This window comes from Oncorhynchus keta, chromosome 5, assembly GCF_023373465.1.
Source record: "Oncorhynchus keta strain PuntledgeMale-10-30-2019 chromosome 5, Oket_V2, whole genome shotgun sequence".
Classification (NCBI taxonomy): domain Eukaryota; kingdom Metazoa; phylum Chordata; class Actinopteri; order Salmoniformes; family Salmonidae; genus Oncorhynchus; species Oncorhynchus keta.
In genome coordinates, this window is record NC_068425.1 from 11,115,080 (window position 1) to 11,135,081 (window position 20,002).

The window sequence follows — 20,002 nt, forward strand, 5'->3', positions numbered from 1 at the left end:
CATGTCTCTGCCTCTGTCCATGTCCCTGTCTCTGCCCCAGCCTCTGTCCATGTCTCAGCCTCTGTCCATGTCCCTGTCTCTGCCTCAGCCTCTGTCCATGTCCCTGTCGCTGCCTCAGCCTCTGTCCATGTCCCTGTCCCAGCCTCTGTCCATGTCTCTGCCTCTGTCCATGTCCCTGTCTCTGCCTCAGCCTCTGTCCATGTCCCTGTCTCTGCCTCAGCCTCTGTCCATGTCCCTGTCTCTGCCTCAGCCTCTGTCCATGTCCCTGTCTCAGCCTCTGTCCATGTCCCTGTCTCTGCCTCAGCCTCTGTCCATGTCCCTGTCCCTGTCCCAGCCTCTGTCCATGTCCCTGTCTCTGCCTCAGCCTCTGTCCATGTCCCTGTCTCTGCCCCAGCCTCTGTCCATGTCCCTGTCTCTGCCCCAGCCTCTGTCTATGTCTCTGCCTCTGTCCATGTCCCTGTCTCAGCCTCTGTCCATGTCCATGTCCATGTCCCTGTCTCTGCCTCAGCCTCTGTCCATGTCCTTGTCTCTGCCTCAGCCTCTGTCCATGTCCCTGTCTCTGCCCCAGCCTCTGTCCATGTCTCAGCCTCTGTCCATGTCCCTGTCTCTGCCTCAGCCTCTGTCCATGTCCCTGTCTCTGCCTCAGCCTCTGTCCATGTCCTTGTCTCTGCCCCAGCCTCTGTCCATGTCTCTGCCTCTGTCCATGTCCCTGTCTCTGCCCCAGCCTCTGTCCATGTCTCAGCCTCTGTCCATGTCCCTGTCTCTGCCTCAGCCTCTGTCCATGTCCTTGTCTCTGCCCCAGCCTCTGTCCATGTCCCTGCCTCTGTCCATGTCCCTGTCTCTGCCTCTGTCCATGTCCCTGTCTCTGCCTCTGTCCATGTCCCTGTCTCTGCCTCTGTCCATGTCCCTATCTCTGCCTCTGTCCATGTCCCTGTCTCTGTCCATGTCCCTGCCTCTGTCCATGTCCCTGTCTCTGCCTCTGTCCATGTCCCTGTCTCTGCCTCTGTCCATGTCCCTGTCTCTGCCTCTGTCCATGTCCCTATCTCTGCCTCTGTCCATGTCCTTGCCTCTGTCCATGTCCCTGTCTCTGCCTCTGTCCATGTCCCTGCCTCTGTCCATGTCCCTGTCTCTGTCCATGTCCCTGTCTCTGCCTCTGTCCATGTCCCTGTCTCTGCCCATGTCCCTGCCTCAGCCTCAGCCTCTGTCCATGTCCCTGTCTCTGTCCATGCTGTCCAGGAAAACCAAATGTCTACGGCTGCCTTACCACACATACCACACACACACACACACCACGTCACATACCCTGTAATGTTAGTATGTGGAGTATGATGATGTGAGAGCTCGGAGAGGGCAGTTGGTGAGAAGTGAACTATGGCATTCAGACAAACTCTTATTTTTCTTCAGTCCAACAACACAGCCTTTTAATTAGCTCCACTGATTTACACCATGAACACCTGGGGACATCAAACAACCATGCAATTACCCAACGCTACAGACAGACTGGCCTTCCACACCGCCTGCCTGGGAACAGAACAGAATGGCCTCAATACAGCAGAATGGACTGGACTATGGAACACAAGTAGCCCATGCCTGGAAGTGTCCATCATAGATCATATCACTGTCTATAGCCATGATTGTGTAAAGCACATTCATATCACAAGACTTTTAAATGCACTTATGAATGCACTAACTGTCTAAGTCATTCTGGATAAGAGCGTCTGCTAAATGACTCAAATGTCAATGTAAAATGGGTGTACTGTGGATTACAATAACACTGAAAATGACATGTATTTAGTAAATAACAATAGCGGGGCTATATACAGAGTCAATGTGCAGGATACCTGTGTCGAGGTGCAGGGTACCTGTGTCGAGGTGCAGGGTACCTGTGTCGAGGTGCAGGGTACCTGTGTCGAGGTGCAGGGTACCTGTGTCGAGGTGCAGGGTACCTGTGTCGAGGTGCAGGGTACCTGTGTCGAGGTGCAGGGTACCTGTGTCGAGGTGCAGGGTACCTGTGTCGAGGTGCAGGGTACCTGTGTCGAGGTGCAGGGTACCTGTGTCGAGGTGCAGGGTACCTGTGTCGAGGTGCAGGGTACCTGTGTCGAGGTGCAGGGTACCTGTGTCGAGGTGCAGGGTACCTGTGTCGAGGTGCAGGGTACCTGTGTCGAGGTGCAGGGTACCTGTGTCGAGGTGCAGGGTACCTGTGTCGAGGTGCAGGGTACCTGTGTCGAGGTGCCCCCTGCACATTGACTCTGTATCAGGCCCCGCTATTGTTATTTACTGCTGTTCTTTAATTATTTGTTATTCTTATCTCTTACTTTTTTTAAAGGTATTTTCTTAAAAACGGCATTGTTGGTTAAGGACTTGTAAGTCAGCATTTCGCTGTGATAAATACAATTTGATTTGATATGGCTCAGGCATCCATTCTAAAGACAGGATGTAAATATGAGCACGTTGATGTTCTGTTCACAACCCTGTAATTCAGGGTGCGACCAAATCTATCTATCTATCTATCTATCTATCTATCTATCTATCTATCTATCTATCCATCCATCCCATCCACCCACCCATCCATCTATCCATCCAGAGGGTAACCCTACCCCCCTGTAATTACCCCTAGCCTAGCCTAGCCTAGCCCCGGTCTGGGCCCCTGTTGACCACACATTAACCCTGTCCTTTCAGCTCCTTCAGTTTCCCTGATCCCACAGATAAGAGCAGCCGGGGAGAAGAAAGGAAAGAGTCTCCTCCCAAAGGCACTGACAGGCAGGGCTATAATCAGGCCTTCTGCAGCCTGGGGGTAAGGTGGGAGAACAGGTATGAGGTGGGGTGAGGGGCAGTTGTTAGAAGCAAGGTCACCCCCCTTACAGCCACACAGTGACAGTCAGACCACAAACCTTTCCTCACTCACACAAGACCATGGTGATGTCATTGGACAGTCAGTATATCCACAAGGAACTGTGTGTGTGTGTGTGTGTGTGTGTGTGTGTGTGTGTGTGTGTGTGTGTGTGTGTGTGTGTGTGTGTGTGTGTGTGTGTGTGTGTGTGTGTGTGTGTGTGTGTGTGTGTGTGTGAGAGAGAGAGAGAGAGAGAGAGATCCCGCTGTGCCCCACCAAACTGTGTCTGAAAAGTGCCTGTGTTTTTATGCACCACAGTCTCATGGGTGGGGTGATTTCAGTTTATGACTTGACCGATGCTAGAGGGTGAGGGTCTAGGTGAGAACAGAGCAGTAAAATAAACCTCCTAAATACTCCACCATACATCTCCTTGGCAGATTTGTGCTCCACATGCATCTGTCTCCCCTGTAGGCCACGAAGGCATTACGAACAGGAATACAAATCTGGAGAAATGCTAATGGTAACCATTTGCAGGAGTCATCAGCGCGTTTTACCGAAGCCATTTTAAGAGCTAACACTGGGATATGTGAGCACCCCGCAATCTCAGTTAAAGACAGATCCATCATCCCTGGAGGGGGCCCTGTGTGTGTGTGTGTGTGTGTGTGTGTGTGTGTGTGTGTGTGTGTGTGTGTGTGTGTGTGTGTGTGTGTGTGTGTGTGTGTGTGTGTGTGAGTGTTTGTGTCAGTGTGTATGTCAGTGTGTGTGTGTGTGTCAGTGTTTGTGTCTGTGAGTGTTTGTTTGTCAGTGTGTGTGTGTGTGTGTGTCAGTGTGTATGTCAGTGCTTGTGTGTGTCAGTGTTTGTGTTTGTCAGTGTGTGTGTGTGTCAGTGTTTGTGTGTGTCAGTGTGTATGTGTGTGTCAGTGTGTATGTGTGTGTCAGTGTGTATGTCAGTGTGTATGTCAGTGTGTGTGTGTCAGTGTGTATGTGTGTGTCAGTGTGTATGTCAGTGTGTATGTCAGTGTGTATGTCAGTGTGTGTGTGTCAGTGTGTATGTCAGTGTGTATGTCAGTGTGTATGTCAGTGTGTGTGTCAGTGTGTGTGTGTCAGTGTGTATGTCAGTGTGTATGTCAGTGTGTATGTCAGTGTGTATGTCAGTGTGTGTGTGTCAGTGTGTATGTCAGTGTGTGTGTCAGTGTGTATGTCAGTGTGTGTGTCAGTGTGTATGTCAGTGTGTGTGTGTCAGTGTGTATGTCAGTGTGTGTGTGTCAGTGTGTATGTCAGTGTGTGTGTGTCAGTGTGTATGTCAGTGTGTGTGTGTCAGTGTGTATGTCAGTGTGTATGTGTCAGTGTGTGTGTGTCAGTGTGTGTGTCAGTGTGTGTGTCAGTGTGTGTGTCAGTGCGTGTGTGTCTCTCTCTCTGTCTCTCTGTCTCTCTCTTTCTGTTGGGCTCCATGCCTGATACATTCAGAGACAGAGTTGATGTCATATAGGACACATACATTCCAGTTGGGACTCTGTCAGGGCAGTAAAATGGCAGCAGAGCAGTTTTAGGTTAGTGGCCATAATTCTACAAGGCAGTGTAGCCTATAGCACTGCAGTGTACTCGGCCATACAGTACATCTGTCTGTCCTCTCTCTCACACCCCTCACAACCCCACTACCAATACACAGACTGTCTCAACGTTGTCATGGGTTGCAGGATCAAGTTTAGAGCAAACGGCAAAGTCCTCCATTTTAGAGTGGACTGATAGGGTCATAAATCTTGTTTCAGTTTCTCAGAGGCAACCGTGATGAGATCCAGAGGAGAGCAGTAAGACAACCAGTCAAGGTTGCTGCAAGGTTCCTGTAACCTTGGCCTATAAGGAACATAAATAAAAAAGTACTGGTAGAAAATAGGCCTATACTATATAAGCTATCTATTGCACATTCTATTCATATTGTCATCATTATCTCCTTGGCTCCTATGTATAGAGGGCAGGTGGCTCCTATGTATAGAGGGCAGGTGGTTCCTATGTATAGAGGACAGGTGGCACCTATGTATAGAGGGCAGGTGGCTCCTATGTATAGAGGGCAGGTGGCTCCTATGTATAGAGGGCAAGTGGCTCCTATGTATAGAGGGCAAGTGGCTCCTATGTATAGAGGGCAGGTGGCTCCTATGTATAGAGGACAGGTGGTTCCTATGTATAGAGGGCAGGTGGCTCCTATGTATAGAGGGCAAGTGGCTCCTATGTGTAGAGGACAGGTGGCACCTATGTGTAGAGGACAGGTGGCACCTATGTATAGAGGGCAAGTGGCTCCTATGTATAGAGGGCAGGTGGCTCCTATGTATAGAGGACAGGTGGCTCCTATGTATAGAGGACAGGTGGCTCCTACGTATAGAGGACAGGTGGCTCCTATGTATAGAGGACAGGTGGTTCCTACGTATAGAGGACAGGTGGATCCTATGTATAGAGGGCAGGTGGCTCCTATGTATAGAGGGCAGGTGGCTCCTATGTATAGAGGGCAAGTGGCTCCTATGTATAGAGGGCAAGTGGCTCCTATGTATTGAGGGCAGGTGGCTCCTATGTATAGAGGACAGGTGGTTCCTATGTATAGAGGGCAGGTGGCTCCTATGTATAGAGGGCAAGTGGCTCCTATGTGTAGAGGACAGGTGGCACCTATGTGTAGAGGACAGGTGGCACCTATGTATAGAGGGCAAGTGGCTCCTATGTATAGAGGGCAGGTGGCTCCTATGTATAGAGGACAGGTGGCTCCTACGTATAGAGGACAGGTGGCTCCTATGTATAGAGGACAGGTGGTTCCTACGTATAGAGGACAGGTGGCTCCTATGTATAGAGGGCAGGTGGCTCCTATGTGTAGAGGACAGGTGGCTCCTATGTATAGAGGACAGGTGGCTCCTACGTATAGAGGGCAGGTGGCTCCTATGTATAGAGGACAGGTGGCACCTATGTGTAGAGGACAGGTGGCACCTATGTATAGAGGGTACAGGTGGCTCCTATGTATAGAGGACAGGTGGCTCCTATGTATAGAGGACAGGTGGCTCCTACGTATAGAGGACAGGTGGCTCCTATGTATAGAGGACAGGTGGTTCCTACGTATAGAGGACAGGTGGCTCCTATGTATAGAGGGTAGGTGGCTCCTATGTGTAGAGGACAGGTGGCACCTATGTGTAGAGGACAGGTGGCACCTATGTATAGAGGACAGGTGGCTCCTATGTATAGAGGACAGGTGGCTCCTACGTATAGAGGACAGGTGGCTCCTATGTATAGAGGACAGGTGGTTCCTACGTATAGAGGACAGGTGGCTCCTATGTATAGAGGGCAGGTGGCTCCTATGTGTAGAGGACAGGTGGCTCCTATGTATAGAGGACAGGTGGCTCCTATGTATAGAGGACAGGTGGCTCCTACGTATAGAGGGCAGGTGGCTCCTACGTATAGAGGGCAGGTGGCTCCTATGTATAGAGGACAGGTGGCTCCTATGTATAGAGGACAGGTGGCTCCTATGTATAGAGGACAGGTGGCTCCTACGTATAGAGGACAGGTGGCTCCTATGTATAGAGGACAGGTGGCTCCTATGTATAGAGGACAGGTGGCTCCTACGTATAGAGGACAGGTGGCTCCTATGTATAGAGGACAGGTGGTTCCTACGTATAGAGGACAGGTAGCTCCTATGTATAGAGGGCAGGTGGCTCCTATGTGTAGAGGACAGGTGGCTCCTATGTATAGAGGACAGGTGGCTCCTATGTATAGAGGACAGGAAGCTCCTATGTATAGAGGGCAGTTTCTATAATAGGCTTTAGTGATTGCTTAATGGTGTGATACCCCACAATGCAAATTGGCCAGTGTGTGTTGATCAATGATTTGATGTCTATTTAGTAGCCTATTTGTCTTTCTCAAAGTAAAAATACTCAATAATATGCAGACAATCGATACATATATACTAAATCTATATCTTAAATTACAAAAGGTAAGATGTCCATTAATTATTATTGACAATATAAACGAAATTGATTGACCTATTGCAATTGCCTATTCCACAGTATAGGAAAAAAAGGTCTATAGTTGAAGCGACTGTGAGTCGTGTGTGTGTGTGTGTTGCATTGAAGCATTGAAGATGCAGAATCCCGGAGAGGACCGTCTTTAATTAAGGCAATCATTCACTTTCAGATTTCGTTTCTAAGGTCTAACATGAATAATGACGTTATTAGACTTAACCAACAAGGAGCCGCGTGGTTTTTCAAATGCATTAACGGAGCGCTTTCTGTATATATTTCATTCAAGCATTCACAGGTATGAGACCGATAGCCTACGCACCCGTCAAGTTGAGGAGCGATCAACTCAAGCTCAACATCAAAACAGCAGATACATTCATATTTGTTGAATATAAAGTTTGGTATACACTGGATTCGTCCTTGAAGATAAATCACATGAGAAATGTTCAAATATAAAGATCTCATCATTCCAAAAATGGGATTCATTCTGCGGTCGCCTAAGTGTTTGTCCCAAAAGGGATCGGTAGTCTACTTTCAATAGCATGTCAAATTTGAACGAAAACTCACATTTTCACTGTTAATAGAAGGAATAAATATGATGCAGGCTTAACGTCACCGATGATCCACAACTCCGAACTTGAAGGAGATTTTACGGGATCATTGTGCGCAATCTTCGGGTCGCTGCGGTATCCTACACTTCCATTGGTCTGGCAAGACAAATATTACACTTGTGTACAAACAAATAAATTCCATAGACTACAGTTACCACCCAACACTGCACATTAATCTGCGTCTGAATTTGACTGTCCCTCATACATATGAGAATTCAACTGCGCACTGGTCTTGACGCTAGTGCGTACAACTTACAAAGCTATATTTATATAAAACATTGCCATAATTTATATAAAATTCACGTATGTTTAAAAAGGCTAACCAACCAGTGCTCGAGTCAGGTGTTTTCTATATGCCCGACCGTGGGCTACACGTCTCCAGAAACTAAAGAACGGAAAGCGGACCCTCGAAGCCACATCAGCGAGGTTTCTGAATAAAAAGGTCAAAAACTCGAGACTTACCGATCAGCATCGTGCGTCCAGGACCGAATAGACGTCGCTCCAGCTCCGTGTTTCACAGCGCGTAAATATTACGCGGTATCCCCAGAAAAGAAGTGCATGCAACGACGCACAAGTATCATATGCTCCGCTCCGGGAGTTTAAACAAACACAACTAAAAGAAGCGACTGCTATATATTCTGCCCTATTTCCCAGTCTCTGTCGCTCTCTCTTTGTAATCCCTTTTGTTCCTCGGGGACAAATCCCAACAGATCCCAACTACTACGACTAAGGAAGAATGATACACATGCTCCTCAATTAAAACCCATATTGATCTGCTGCTCGGCGTGGCCCGAAGGAGGCGAGGGAAGGGGAATGGAGAGATGAGGGGTTGGTTGCTTGCAACACCCCCTCTCTCTCTCTCGCTCTTTCTTTCTTGCTCAGCTGGCCGACGTTTAACCTGAGCGGACAGCGCAAATGTGAAAATAAGCTGGTGTTATTTTAACAGTGCATATTGTCTCTTCTGGTCCTTCTGTGGCTCAGTTGGTATAACGCCAGGGTTCCGATTCCCGGGACCACCCATACGTAGAATGTATGCACACATGACTGTAAGTCGCTTTGGATAAAAGCGTCAGCTAAATGGCATATATTATTATTATTATTAGATAACGGTTCCGCGATAACGGCTTTGTGAAACGACTACAAGAGTAATGTCACTCTCCCTGATGGAGGGAGGAGCCAGACCACGGTGATCATTTATATGTATCAATCACACATTTACAGCCACACCAGACATCCCATTGAGTGGCTAAACGGTGAAAAATACAATACCGGAGCACTATTTGGAAAAGGTTGACTACTCCACCCCTGTGTATTACAACACTTCATGGTCACCTGGGTTGAACCCTGACCCTTAAATTGATGGATAAATGTCACCCTAATGGAATTTCAGTATTGTCACGCAGCAGAATATTGACAAGGCCCTGGTTGGTTACAGAGAAAAGGAGAGAGATAGAGAGAGAAGGGGAGAGGAAGAGAGAGAGAGCATGAGAGAAAGAAAGAGAGATAGAGAGAGAAGGGGAGAGGAAGAGAAAGAGAGAGAGCATGAGAGAAAGAAAGAGAGATAGAGAGAGAAGGGGAGAAGAAGAGAAAGAGCATGAGAGAAAGAAAGAGATATAGAGAGAGAAGGGGAGAGGAAGAGAGAGAGAGATAGAGCATGAGAGAAAGAACGAGAGATAGAGAGAGAAGGTGAGAGGAAGAGAAAGAGAGAGATGACTAGTCTGTGGCGACCTAAATGCCAGAACCGGACAAGAACCTGACACCCTCAGCACACAGGGGGACAAACATCTGCCTGGAGGTGACAGCATCCCCTCCCACATATGCCCCCCTAGGCAAAACTATGACAACATAACCAACAAAAACGGGTCACAACTCCTGAAGCTCTGTCGCACGCTGGGTATGTACATAGTCAACGGTAGGCTTCGAGGGGACTCCTATGGTAGGTACACCTATAGCTCATCTCTTGGCAGTAGTACTGTAGACTACTTTATCACTGACCTCAACCCAGAGTCTCTCAGAGCGTTCACAGTCAGCCCACTGACTCCCCTATCAGATCACAGCAAAATCACAGTCTACTTGAACAGAGCAATACTCAATCATGAGGCATCAAAGCCAAAGGAACTGAGTAACATTAAGAAATGCTATAGATGGAAGGAATGCAGTTTGGAAACCTACCAAAAAACAATTAGGCAACAACAAATTCAATCCCTTTTAGACAATTTCCTGGGTAAAACGTTCCACTGTAATAGTGAAGGTGTAAACCTGGCAGTAGAAAATCTTAACAGTATATTTGACCTCTCAGCTTCCCTATCAAATCTAAAAATCTCAAATATAAAACCGAAGAAAATTCACAATAATGACAAATGGTTTGATGAAGAATGCAAAAATCTAAGAAAGAAATTGAGAAACCTGTCCAACCAAAAACATAGAGACCCGGAAAACCTGAGTCTACGCCTTCACTATGGTGAATCACTAAAACAATATAGAAATACACTACGGAAAAGAAGGAACAGCATGTCAGAAATCAGCTCAATGCAATTGAAGAATCCATAGACTCTAACCACTTCTGGGAAAATTGGAAAACACTAAACAAACAACAACACGAAGAATTATCTATCCAAAATGGAGATGTATGGGTAAACCACTTCTCCAATCTTTTTGGTTCTATAACAAAGAACAAAGAGCAAAAACATATACATGATCAAATACAGATCTTAGAATCAACTATTAAAGACTACCAGAACCCACTGGATTCTCCAATTACATTGAATGAGTTACAGGACAAAATAAAAACCCTTCAACCCAAGAAGGCCTGTGGTGTCGATGGTATCCTCAATGAAATTATCAAATATACAGACAACAAATTCCAATTGGCTATACTAAAACTCTTTAACATCATACTTAGCTCTGGCATCTTCCCCAATATTTGGAACCAAGGACTGATCACCCCAATCCACAAAAGTGGAGACAAATTTGACCCCAATAACTACCGTGGAATATGTGTCAACAGTAACCTTGGGAAAATCCTCTGCATTATTATTAACAGCAGACTCGTACATTTCCTCAATGAAAACAATGTACTGAGCAAATGTCAAATTGGCTTTTTACCAAATTACCGTACAACAGACCATGTATTCACCCTGCACACCCTAATTGACAACCAAACAAACCAAAACAAAGGCAAAGTCTTCTCATGCTTTGTTGATTTCAAAAAAAGCCTTTGACTCAATCTGGCATGAGGGTCTGCTATACAAACTGATGGAAAGTGGTGTTGGGGGTAAAACATACGACATTATAAAATCCATGTACACAAACAACAAGTGTGCGGTTAAAATTGGCAAAAAACACACACATTTCTTCACACAGGGTCGTGGGGTTAGACAGGGATGCAGCTTAAGCCCCACCCTCTTCAACATATATATCAACGAATTTGCGCGGGCACTAGAAAAGTCTGCAGCACCCGGCCTCCCCCTGCTAGAATCCGAAGTCAAATGTCTGCTGTTTGCTGATGATCTGGTGCTTCTGTCACCAACCAAGGAGGGCCTACAGCAGCACCTAGATCTTATGCACAGATTCTGTCAGACCTGGGCCCTGACAGTAAATCTCAGTAAGACCAAAATAATGGTGTTCCAAAAAAGGTCCAGTCACCAGGACCACAAATACAAATTCCATCTAGACACTGTTGCCCTAGAGCACACAAAAAACTATACATACCTTGGCCTAAACATCAGCGCCACAGGTAACTTCCACAAAGCTGTGAACGATCTGAGAAACAAGGCAAGAAGGGCATTCTATGCCATCAAAAGAAACATAAATTTCAACATACCAATTAGGATTTGGCTAAAAATACTTGAATCAGTCATAGAGCCCATTGCCCTTTATGGTTGTGAGGTCTGGGGTCCGCTCACCAACCAAGACTTCACAAAATGGGACAAACACCAAATTGAGACTCTGCATGCAGAATTCTGCAAAAATATCCTCCGTGTACAACGTAAAACACCAAATAATGCATGCAGAGCAGAATTAGGCCGATACCCACTAATTATCAAAATCCAGAAAAGAGCCGTTAAATTCTACAACCACCTAAAAGGAAGCGATTCACAAACCTTCCATAACCAAGCCATCACCTACAGAGAGATGAACCTGGAGAAGAGTCCCCTAAGCAAGCTGGTCCTGGGGCTCTGTTCACAAACACAAACACACCCTACAGAGCCCCAGGACAACAGCACAATTAGACCCAACCAAATCATGAGAAAACAAAAAGATAATTACTTAACACATTGGAAAGAACTAACAAAAAAACAGAGCAAACTCGAATGCTATTTGGCCCTACACAGAGAGTACACATAGCGGCAGAATACCTGACCACTGTGACTGACCCAAAATTAAGGAAAGCTTTGACTATGTACAGACTCAGTGAGCATAGCCTTGCTATTGAGAAATCCGCCGTAGGCAGACATGGCTCTCAAGAGAAGACAGGCTATGTGCTCACTGCCCACAAAATGAGGTGGAAACTGAGCTGCACTTCCTAACCTCCTGCCCAATGTATGACCATATTAGAGAGACATATTTCCCCCAGATTACACAGATCCACAAAGAATTCGAAAACAAATCCAATTTTGAAAAACTCCCATATCTTTTGGGTGAAATTCCACAGTGTGCCATCACAGCAGCAATATTTGTGACCTGTTGCCACGAGAAAAAGGCAACCAGTGAAGAACAAACACCATTGTAAATACAACCCATATTTACGCTTATTAATTTTATCTTGTGTCCTTTAACTATTTGTACATTGTATATATATATATATAATATGACATTTGTAATGTCTTTACTGTTTTGAAACTTCTGTATGTGTAATGTTTACTGTTGTTTTTCACTTTATATATTCACTTTGTATGTTGTCTACCTCACTTGCTTTGGCAATGTTAACACATGTTTCCCATGCCAATAAAGCCCTTGAATTGAATTGAATTGAATTGAGAGAGCATGAGAGAAAGAAAGAGATAGAGAGAGAGAAGGGGAGAGGAAGAGAAAGAGCATGAGAGAAAGAAAGAGAGATAGAGAGAGAAGGGGAGAGGAAGAGAAAGAGCATGAGAGAAAGAGAGAGAGAGATAGATACACACATACACATGCTGATAAGAGAGGAGTGATTCTGCTGCCAGCCAGCCAGCCAGAAGCAGCTAGTATAAACCTACCACATCAGACAGACTGTACAGAGAGGGGGAGGCAGCAGAGGACTTGAAGCAATTAAAGATAAGCTTGGAGGGAAACTGGCTGCTCTGTGTGTGTGTGTGTGTGTGTGTGTGTGTGTGTGTGTGTGTGTGTGTGTGTGTGTGTGTGTGTGTGTGTGTGTGTGTGTGTGTGTGTGCGCACATGCGTGTGTGAAAGAGAGGGTGTGTGTGTGTGTAGGGGGTAGGGGGGGTATTTCTGTGAAGTTTTAGAAGGAGTGAATTACATGCAATGTGTATGTGTGTTTGTATAAAATAGATCATGGCAGTGTGTGTGTAATGTGTGTATGTCATTGCAGCTGTGTGTCTGTAGTGTGTGTATGTGTATGTCATTGCAGCTGTGTGTCTGTAGTGTGTGTATGTGTATGTCATTGCAGCTGTGTGTCTGTAGTGTGTGTATGTGTATGTCATTGCAGCTGTGTGTCTGTAGTGTGTGTATGTGTATGTCATTGCAGCTGTGTGTCTGTAGTGTGTGTATGTGTATGTCATTGCAGCTGTGTGTCTGTAGTGTGTGTAATGTGTGTATGTGTATGTCATTGCAGCTGTGTGTCTGTAGTGTGTGTATGTGTATGTCATTGCAGCTGTGTGTCTGTAGTGTGTGTATGTGGATGTCATTGCAGCTGTGTGTCTGTAGTGTGTGTAATGTGTGTATGTGTATGTCATTGCAGCTGTGTGTCTGTAGTGTGTGTATGTGTATGTCATTGCAGCTGTGTGTCTGTAGTGTGTGTATGTGTATGTCATTGCAGCTGTGTGTCTGTAGTGTGTGTAATGTGTGTATGTGTATGTCATTGCAGCTGTGTGTCTGTAGTGTGTGTATGTGTATGTCATTGCAGCTGTGTGTCTGTAGTGTGTGTATGTGTATGTCATTGCAGCTGTGTGTCTGTAGTGTGTGTATGTGTATGTCATTGCAGCTGTGTGTCTGTAGTGTGTGTATGTGTATGTCATTGCAGCTGTGTGTCTGTAGTGTGTGTAATGTGTGTATGTGTATGTCATTGCAGCTGTGTGTCTGTAGTGTGTGTATGTGTATGTCATTGCAGCTGTGTGTCTGTAGTGTGTGTATGTGTATGTCATTGCAGCTGTGTGTCTGTAGTGTGTGTAATGTGTGTATGTGTATGTCATTGCAGCTGTGTGTCTGTAGTGTGTGTAATGTGTGTATGTGTATGTCATTGCAGCTGTGTGTCTGTAGTGTGTGTATGTGTATGTCATTGCAGCTGTGTGTCTGTAGTGTGTGTATGTGTATGTCATTGCAGCTGTGTGTCTGTAGTGTGTGTAATGTGTGTATGTCATTGCAGCTGTGTGTCTGTAGTGTGTGTATGTGTATGTCATTGCAGCTGTGTGTCTGTATGTCATTGCAGCTGTGTGTCTGTAGTGTGTGTATGTGTATGTCATTGCAGCTGTGTGTCTGTAGTGTGTGTATGTGTATGTCATTGCAGCTGTGTGTCTGTAGTGTGTGTAATGTGTGTATGTGTATGTCATTGCAGCTGTGTGTCTGTAGTGTGTGTATGTGTATGTCATTGCAGCTGTGTGTCTGTATGTGTATGTGTATGTCATTGCAGCTGTGTGTCTGTAGTGTGTGTAATGTGTGTATGTGTATGTCATTGCAGCTGTGTGTCTGTAGTGTGTGTAATGTGTGTATGTGTATGTCATTGCAGCTGTGTGTCTGTAGTGTGTGTATGTGTATGTCATTGCAGCTGTGTGTCTGTAGTGTGTGTATGTGTATGTCATTGCAGCTGTGTGTCTGTAGTGTGTGTAATGTGTGTATGTCATTGCAGCTGTGTGTCTGTAGTGTGTGTATGTGTATGTCATTGCAGCTGTGTGTCTGTAGTGTGTGTATGTGTATGTCATTGCAGCTGTGTGTCTGTAGTGTGTGTATGTGTATGTCATTGCAGCTGTGTGTCTGTAGTGTGTGTATGTGTATGTCATTGCAGCTGTGTGTCTGTAGTGTGTGTATGTGTATGTCATTGCAGCTGTGTGTCTGTAGTGTGTGTAATGTGTGTATGTGTATGTCATTGCAGCTGTGTGTCTGTAGTGTGTGTATGTGTATGTCATTGCAGCTGTGTGTCTGTAGTGTGTGTAATGTGTGTATGTCATTGCAGCTGTGTGTCTGTAGTGTGTGTATGTGTATGCCATTGCAGCTGTGTGTCATTGTGTGTGTGTGTAATGTGTGTGTCATTGCAGCTGTGTGTGTGTAATGTGTGTATGTCATTGCAGCTGTGTGTCATTGCAGCTGTGTCTGTAATGTGTGTATGTGTATGTCATTGCAGCTGTGTGTGTGTAATGTGTGTATGTCATTGCAGCTGTGTGTCTGTAGTGTGTGTATGTGTATGTCATTGCAGCTGTGTGTCTGTAGTGTGTGTAATGTGTGTATGTCATTGCAGCTGTGTGTCTGTAGTGTGTGTATGTGTATGTCATTGCAGCTGTGTGTGTGTAATGTGTGTATGTCATTGCAGCTGTGTGTGTGTAATGTGTGTATGTCATTGCAGCTGTGTGTGTGTAATGTGTGTATGTCATTGCAGCTGTGTGTGTGTATGTGTATGTCATTGCAGCTGTGTCTGTAATGTGTGTATGTCATTGTGTGTGTGTGTAATGTCATTGCAGCTGTGTGTCTGTGTGTATATCATTGCAGCAGTGTGTTTGTAATGTGTGTATGTCATTGCAGCAGTGTGTGTGTAATGTGTGTATGTCATTGCAGCTGTGTGTGTAATGTGTGTATGTCATTGCAGCTGTGTGTGTAATGTGTGTATGTCATTGCAGCTGTGTGTGTAATGTGTGTATGTGTATGTCATTGCAGCTGTGTGTGTAATGTGTGTATGTGTATGTCATTGCAGCTGTGTGTCTGTAGTGTGTGTAATGTGTGTATGTGTATGTCATTGCAGCTGTGTGTCTGTAGTGTGTGTATGTGTATGTCATTGCAGCTGTGTGTCTGTAGTGTGTGTAATGTGTGTATGTGTATGTCATTGCAGCTGTGTGTCTGTAGTGTGTGTATGTGTATGTCATTGCAGCTGTGTGTCTGTAGTGTGTGTATGTGTATGTCATTGCAGCTGTGTGTCTGTAGTGTGTGTAATGTGTGTATGTCATTGCAGCTGTGTGTCTGTAGTGTGTGTATGTGTATGTCATTGCAGCTGTGTGTCTGTAGTGTGTGTATGTGTATGTCATTGCAGCTGTGTGTCTGTAGTGTGTGTAATGTGTGTATGTGTATGTCATTGCAGCTGTGTGTCTGTAGTGTGTGTATGTGTATGTCATTGCAGCTGTGTGTCTGTATGTGTATGTCATTGCAGCTGTGTGTCTGTAGTGTGTGTAATGTGTGTATGTGTATGTCATTGCAGCTGTGTGTCTGTAGTGTGTGTATGTGTATGTCATTGCAGCTGTGTGTCTGTAGTGTGTGTATGTGTATGTCATTGCAGCTGTGTGTCTGTAGTGTGTGTAATGTGTGTATGTCATTGCAGCTGTGTGTCTGTAGTGTGTGTATGTGTATGTCATTGCAGCTGTGTCATGTGTGTATGTGTATGTCATTGCAGCTGTGTGTCTGTAGTGTGTGTATGTGTATGTCATTGCAGCTGTGTGTCTGTAGTGTGTGTATGTGTATGTCATTGCAGCTGTGTGTCTGTAGTGTGTGTATGTGTATGTCATTGCAGCTGTGTGTCTGTAGTGTGTGTAATGTGTGTATGTGTATGTCATTGCAGCTGTGTGTCTGTAGTGTGTGTATGTGTATGTCATTGCAGCTGTGTGTCTGTAGTGTGTGTAATGTGTGTATGTCATTGCAGCTGTGTGTCTGTAGTGTGTGTATGTGTATGCCATTGCAGCTGTGTGTGTGTAATGTGTGTATGTCATTGCAGCTGTGTGTGTGTAATGTGTGTATGTCATTGCAGCTGTGTGTGTGTAATGTGTGTATGTCATTGCAGCTGTGTGTGTGTATGTGTATGTCATTGCAGCTGTGTCTGTAATGTGTGTATGTGTATGTCATTGCAGCTGTGTGTGTGTAATGTGTGTATGTCATTGCAGCTGTGTGTCTGTAGTGTGTGTATGTGTATGTCATTGCAGCTGTGTGTCTGTAGTGTGTGTAATGTGTGTATGTCATTGCAGCTGTGTGTCTGTAGTGTGTGTATGTGTATGTCATTGCAGCTGTGTGTCTGTAGTGTGTGTATGTGTATGTCATTGCAGCTGTGTGTCTGTAATGTGTGTAATGTGTGTATCATTGCAGCTGTGTGTCTGTAGTGTGTGTATGTGTATGTCATTGCAGCTGTGTGTCTGTATGTGTGTATGTGTATGTCATTGCAGCTGTGTGTCTGTAGTGTGTGTATGTGTATGTCATTGCAGCTGTGTGTCTGTAGTGTGTGTATGTGTATGTCATTGCAGCTGTGTGTCTGTAATGTGTGTATGTCATTGCAGCTGTGTGTCTGTAATGTGTATGTCATTGCAGCTGTGTGTCTGTAATGTGTGTATGTGTATGTCATTGCAGCTGTGTGTCTGTAGTGTGTGTGTATGTCATTGCAGCTGTGTGTCTGTAGTGTGTGTATGTCATTGCAGCTGTGTGTCTGTAGTGTGTGTATGTGTATGTCATTGCAGCTGTGTGTCTGTAGTGTGTGTATGTGTATGTCATTGCAGCTGTGTGTGTGTAATGTGTGTATGTCATTGCAGCTGTGTGTGTGTAATGTGTGTATGTCATTGCAGCTGTGTGTGTGTAATGTGTGTATGTCATTGCAGCAGTGTATGTCATTGTGTGTCTGTAATGTGTGTATGTGTATGTCATTGCAACTGTGTGTGTGTAATGTGTGTATGTCATTGCAGCTGTGTGTGTGTAATGTGTGTATATCATTGCAGCAGTGTGTGTGTTATGTGTGTATGTCATTGCAGCAGTGTGTGTGTAATGTGTGTATGTCATTGCAGCTGTGTGTGTAATGTGTGTATGTCATTGCAGCTGTGTGTGTAATGTGTGTATGTCATTGCAGCTGTGTGTGTAATGTGTGTATGTGTATGTCATTGCAGCAGTGTGTGTAATGTGTGTATGTCATTGCAGCTGTGTGTGTAATGTGTGTATGTCATTGCAGCAGTGTGTGTGTAATGTGTGTATGTGTATGTCATTGCAGCAGTGTGTGTTTGTAATGTGTGTATGTGTATGTCATTGCAGCTGTGTGTGTGTAATGTGTGTATGTCATTGCAGCAGTGTGTGTTTGTAATGTGTGTATGTGTATGTCATTGCAGCTGTGTGTGTGTAATGTGTGTATGTCATTGCAGCTGTGTGTGTAATGTGTGTATGTCATTGCAGCAGTGTGTGTGTAATGTGTGTATGTCATTGCAGCTGTGTGTGTAATGTGTGTATGTCATTGCATCAGTGTGTCTGTAATGTGTGTATGTCATTGCAGCTGTGTGTGTAATGTGTGTATGTGTATGTCATTGCAGCAGTGTGTGTAATGTGTGTATGTCATTGCAGCAGTGTGTGTTTGTAATGTGTGTATGTGTATGTCATTGCAGCAGTGTGTGTGTAATGTGTGTATGTCATTGCAGCTGTGTGTATAATGTGTGTATGTCATTGCAGCTGTGTGTGTAATGTGTGTATGTCATTGCAGCTGTGTGTGTAATGTGTGTATGTGTATGTCATTGCAGCAGTGTGTGTGTAATGTGTGTATGTCATTGCAGCAGTGTGTGTGTAATGTGTGTATGTGTATATCATTGCAGCAGTGTGTGTGTAATGTGTGTATGTCATTGCAGCAGTGTGTTTGTAATGTGTGTATGTCATTGTGTGTAATGTGTGTATGTCATTGCAGCTGTGTGTGTAGTGTGTATGTCATTGTGTGTGTGTAATGTGTGTATGTCATTGCAGCAGTGTGTGTAATGTGTGTATTGTGTGTTTGTAATGTGTGTATGTCATTGCAGCAGTGTGTGTGTAATGTGTGTATGTCATTGCAGCAGTGTGTGTGTAATGTGTGTATGTGTATGTCATTGCAGCAGTGTGTGTGTAATGTGTGTATGTCATTGCAGCAGTGTGTGTGTAATGTGTGTATGTCATTGCAGCAGTGTGTGTGTAATGTGTGTATGTCATTGCAGCAGTGTGTGTGTAATGTGTGTATGTCATTGCAGCAGTGTGTGTGTAATGTGTGTATGTCATTGCAGCTGTGAGTGTGCCTGATCTGAGTGACAGTTGCTCATATTCATCTGTCTCTTCTCTCTCTCCTTTGTGTCTTTCGTCTTTTGCCTTAGTGCAATTGTGTGAAGCCTGCCAGCGCTGAGTGTGTGTATCTCTCTGTGTGTTCAAATTTACATGGACTGAGTTTGTGTGTTCGTGTGTTTGTGTATTTGTGTGTGACAGAGTGAGCTAGAAACCATGTGTTTGTGTGTTTGTGCGGCGTGAGTGTGTTTAACTTTGTGTGTGTGTGTGTTCCTCTAAAAGCAGGAGAGGAGAGCAGGCTGAAGAGTCTTGGTGTAGTGCTAAGCTCTACTGGAGCCTGGCCAAAGCACCCAGAGTGCTATCAGGAACTTAATTACACCATTCAATCGCTCCCTTGCTTTCCCTCTACCCCTTCCTCCATCTCTCCCTTCTCTCTGCTCACCTCCCTCCTTCCATCCTTCCTCGTTCTGATCTTTCTCTCTCTCCCCCAATCGGTGTCTCCATCTAATCTCTGACTTTCCTCTCTCTACCTCCATCTTGTTGCTCTTCGCCCTCCTTCTCTCTGTACTCTTGTGGTGGTGTGAGGCGGAGGGGTAGACTGACGCTGAGTTGAAGAGGATGTTGTTGGTGTGAACAGAGAGAGGGTGATGGTGAAGTGTGCTAGGAGCAGATAGACTATACGGGGTACACACAGAACGTCAGAAGCCACAAGTGGAGTTTGGAATCAAGTGCTAGAGAAGATTCTCCTCCGTCCCTCAGCTGCTCAGTAGAGGTTCCAGGGACGAGCACGGCTAGCCAAGGTGTCCTTGAATGTAGTGTACAAAACCACAGTAGCCATGCACACCCAGTTCTCATGGCAGACTGTGGGTTTGGAGGGCAGCTGTACCAGCCTACTAGCCCTGCCAACCACATGCCAACCACTGTGTCAACCATATACCCGACACAGGCATGAGAGAGGCAGGGCTAATGAGAGAGGCTGGCTCTCTGCTTAAGATTCCCCAGCCATGACACAGCCCATTGCCCTTCAGCGGGAGAGCATTATGAAACGGGACTGCTAGTGAGATCAGGGTCTTCGGCAGAGGAATGTGAGTCAAGGCATATCCACTACTCTACACAAGCACCCAGCAACAGGTGTCAGATTGTATAAGACCAAACACTAGACGCAACATCATCAACATCCACAGCAAGCCTCACCCGGGACAGAGTTGAGTTAGTCTAACCCAGGCTCGATGAAACTC

At 45.4% G+C, this 20,002-nt stretch overlaps 1 protein-coding gene across 2 annotated transcripts in view; it reads right to left on the reverse strand.

Annotated features, from left to right (window-relative positions):
- Nucleotides 1-20,002, reverse strand: part of LOC118370462 (zinc finger protein 385C-like) — a 254,826-nt gene that overhangs the window by 75,890 nt on the left and 158,934 nt on the right. The window contains exon 1 of one of the 2 annotated variants that reach the window (XM_052518702.1): nucleotides 7,893-8,385. The exons of the other annotated variant lie outside the window; for it this stretch is intronic. Within the exon in view, the coding sequence (XP_052374662.1) occupies nucleotides 7,893-7,902 (10 nt within the window). The 5' untranslated portion in view covers nucleotides 7,903-8,385. Of the gene's footprint in view, nucleotides 1-7,892; nucleotides 8,386-20,002 lie in introns of those variants that run through there. 2 annotated transcript variants of the gene reach the window in all.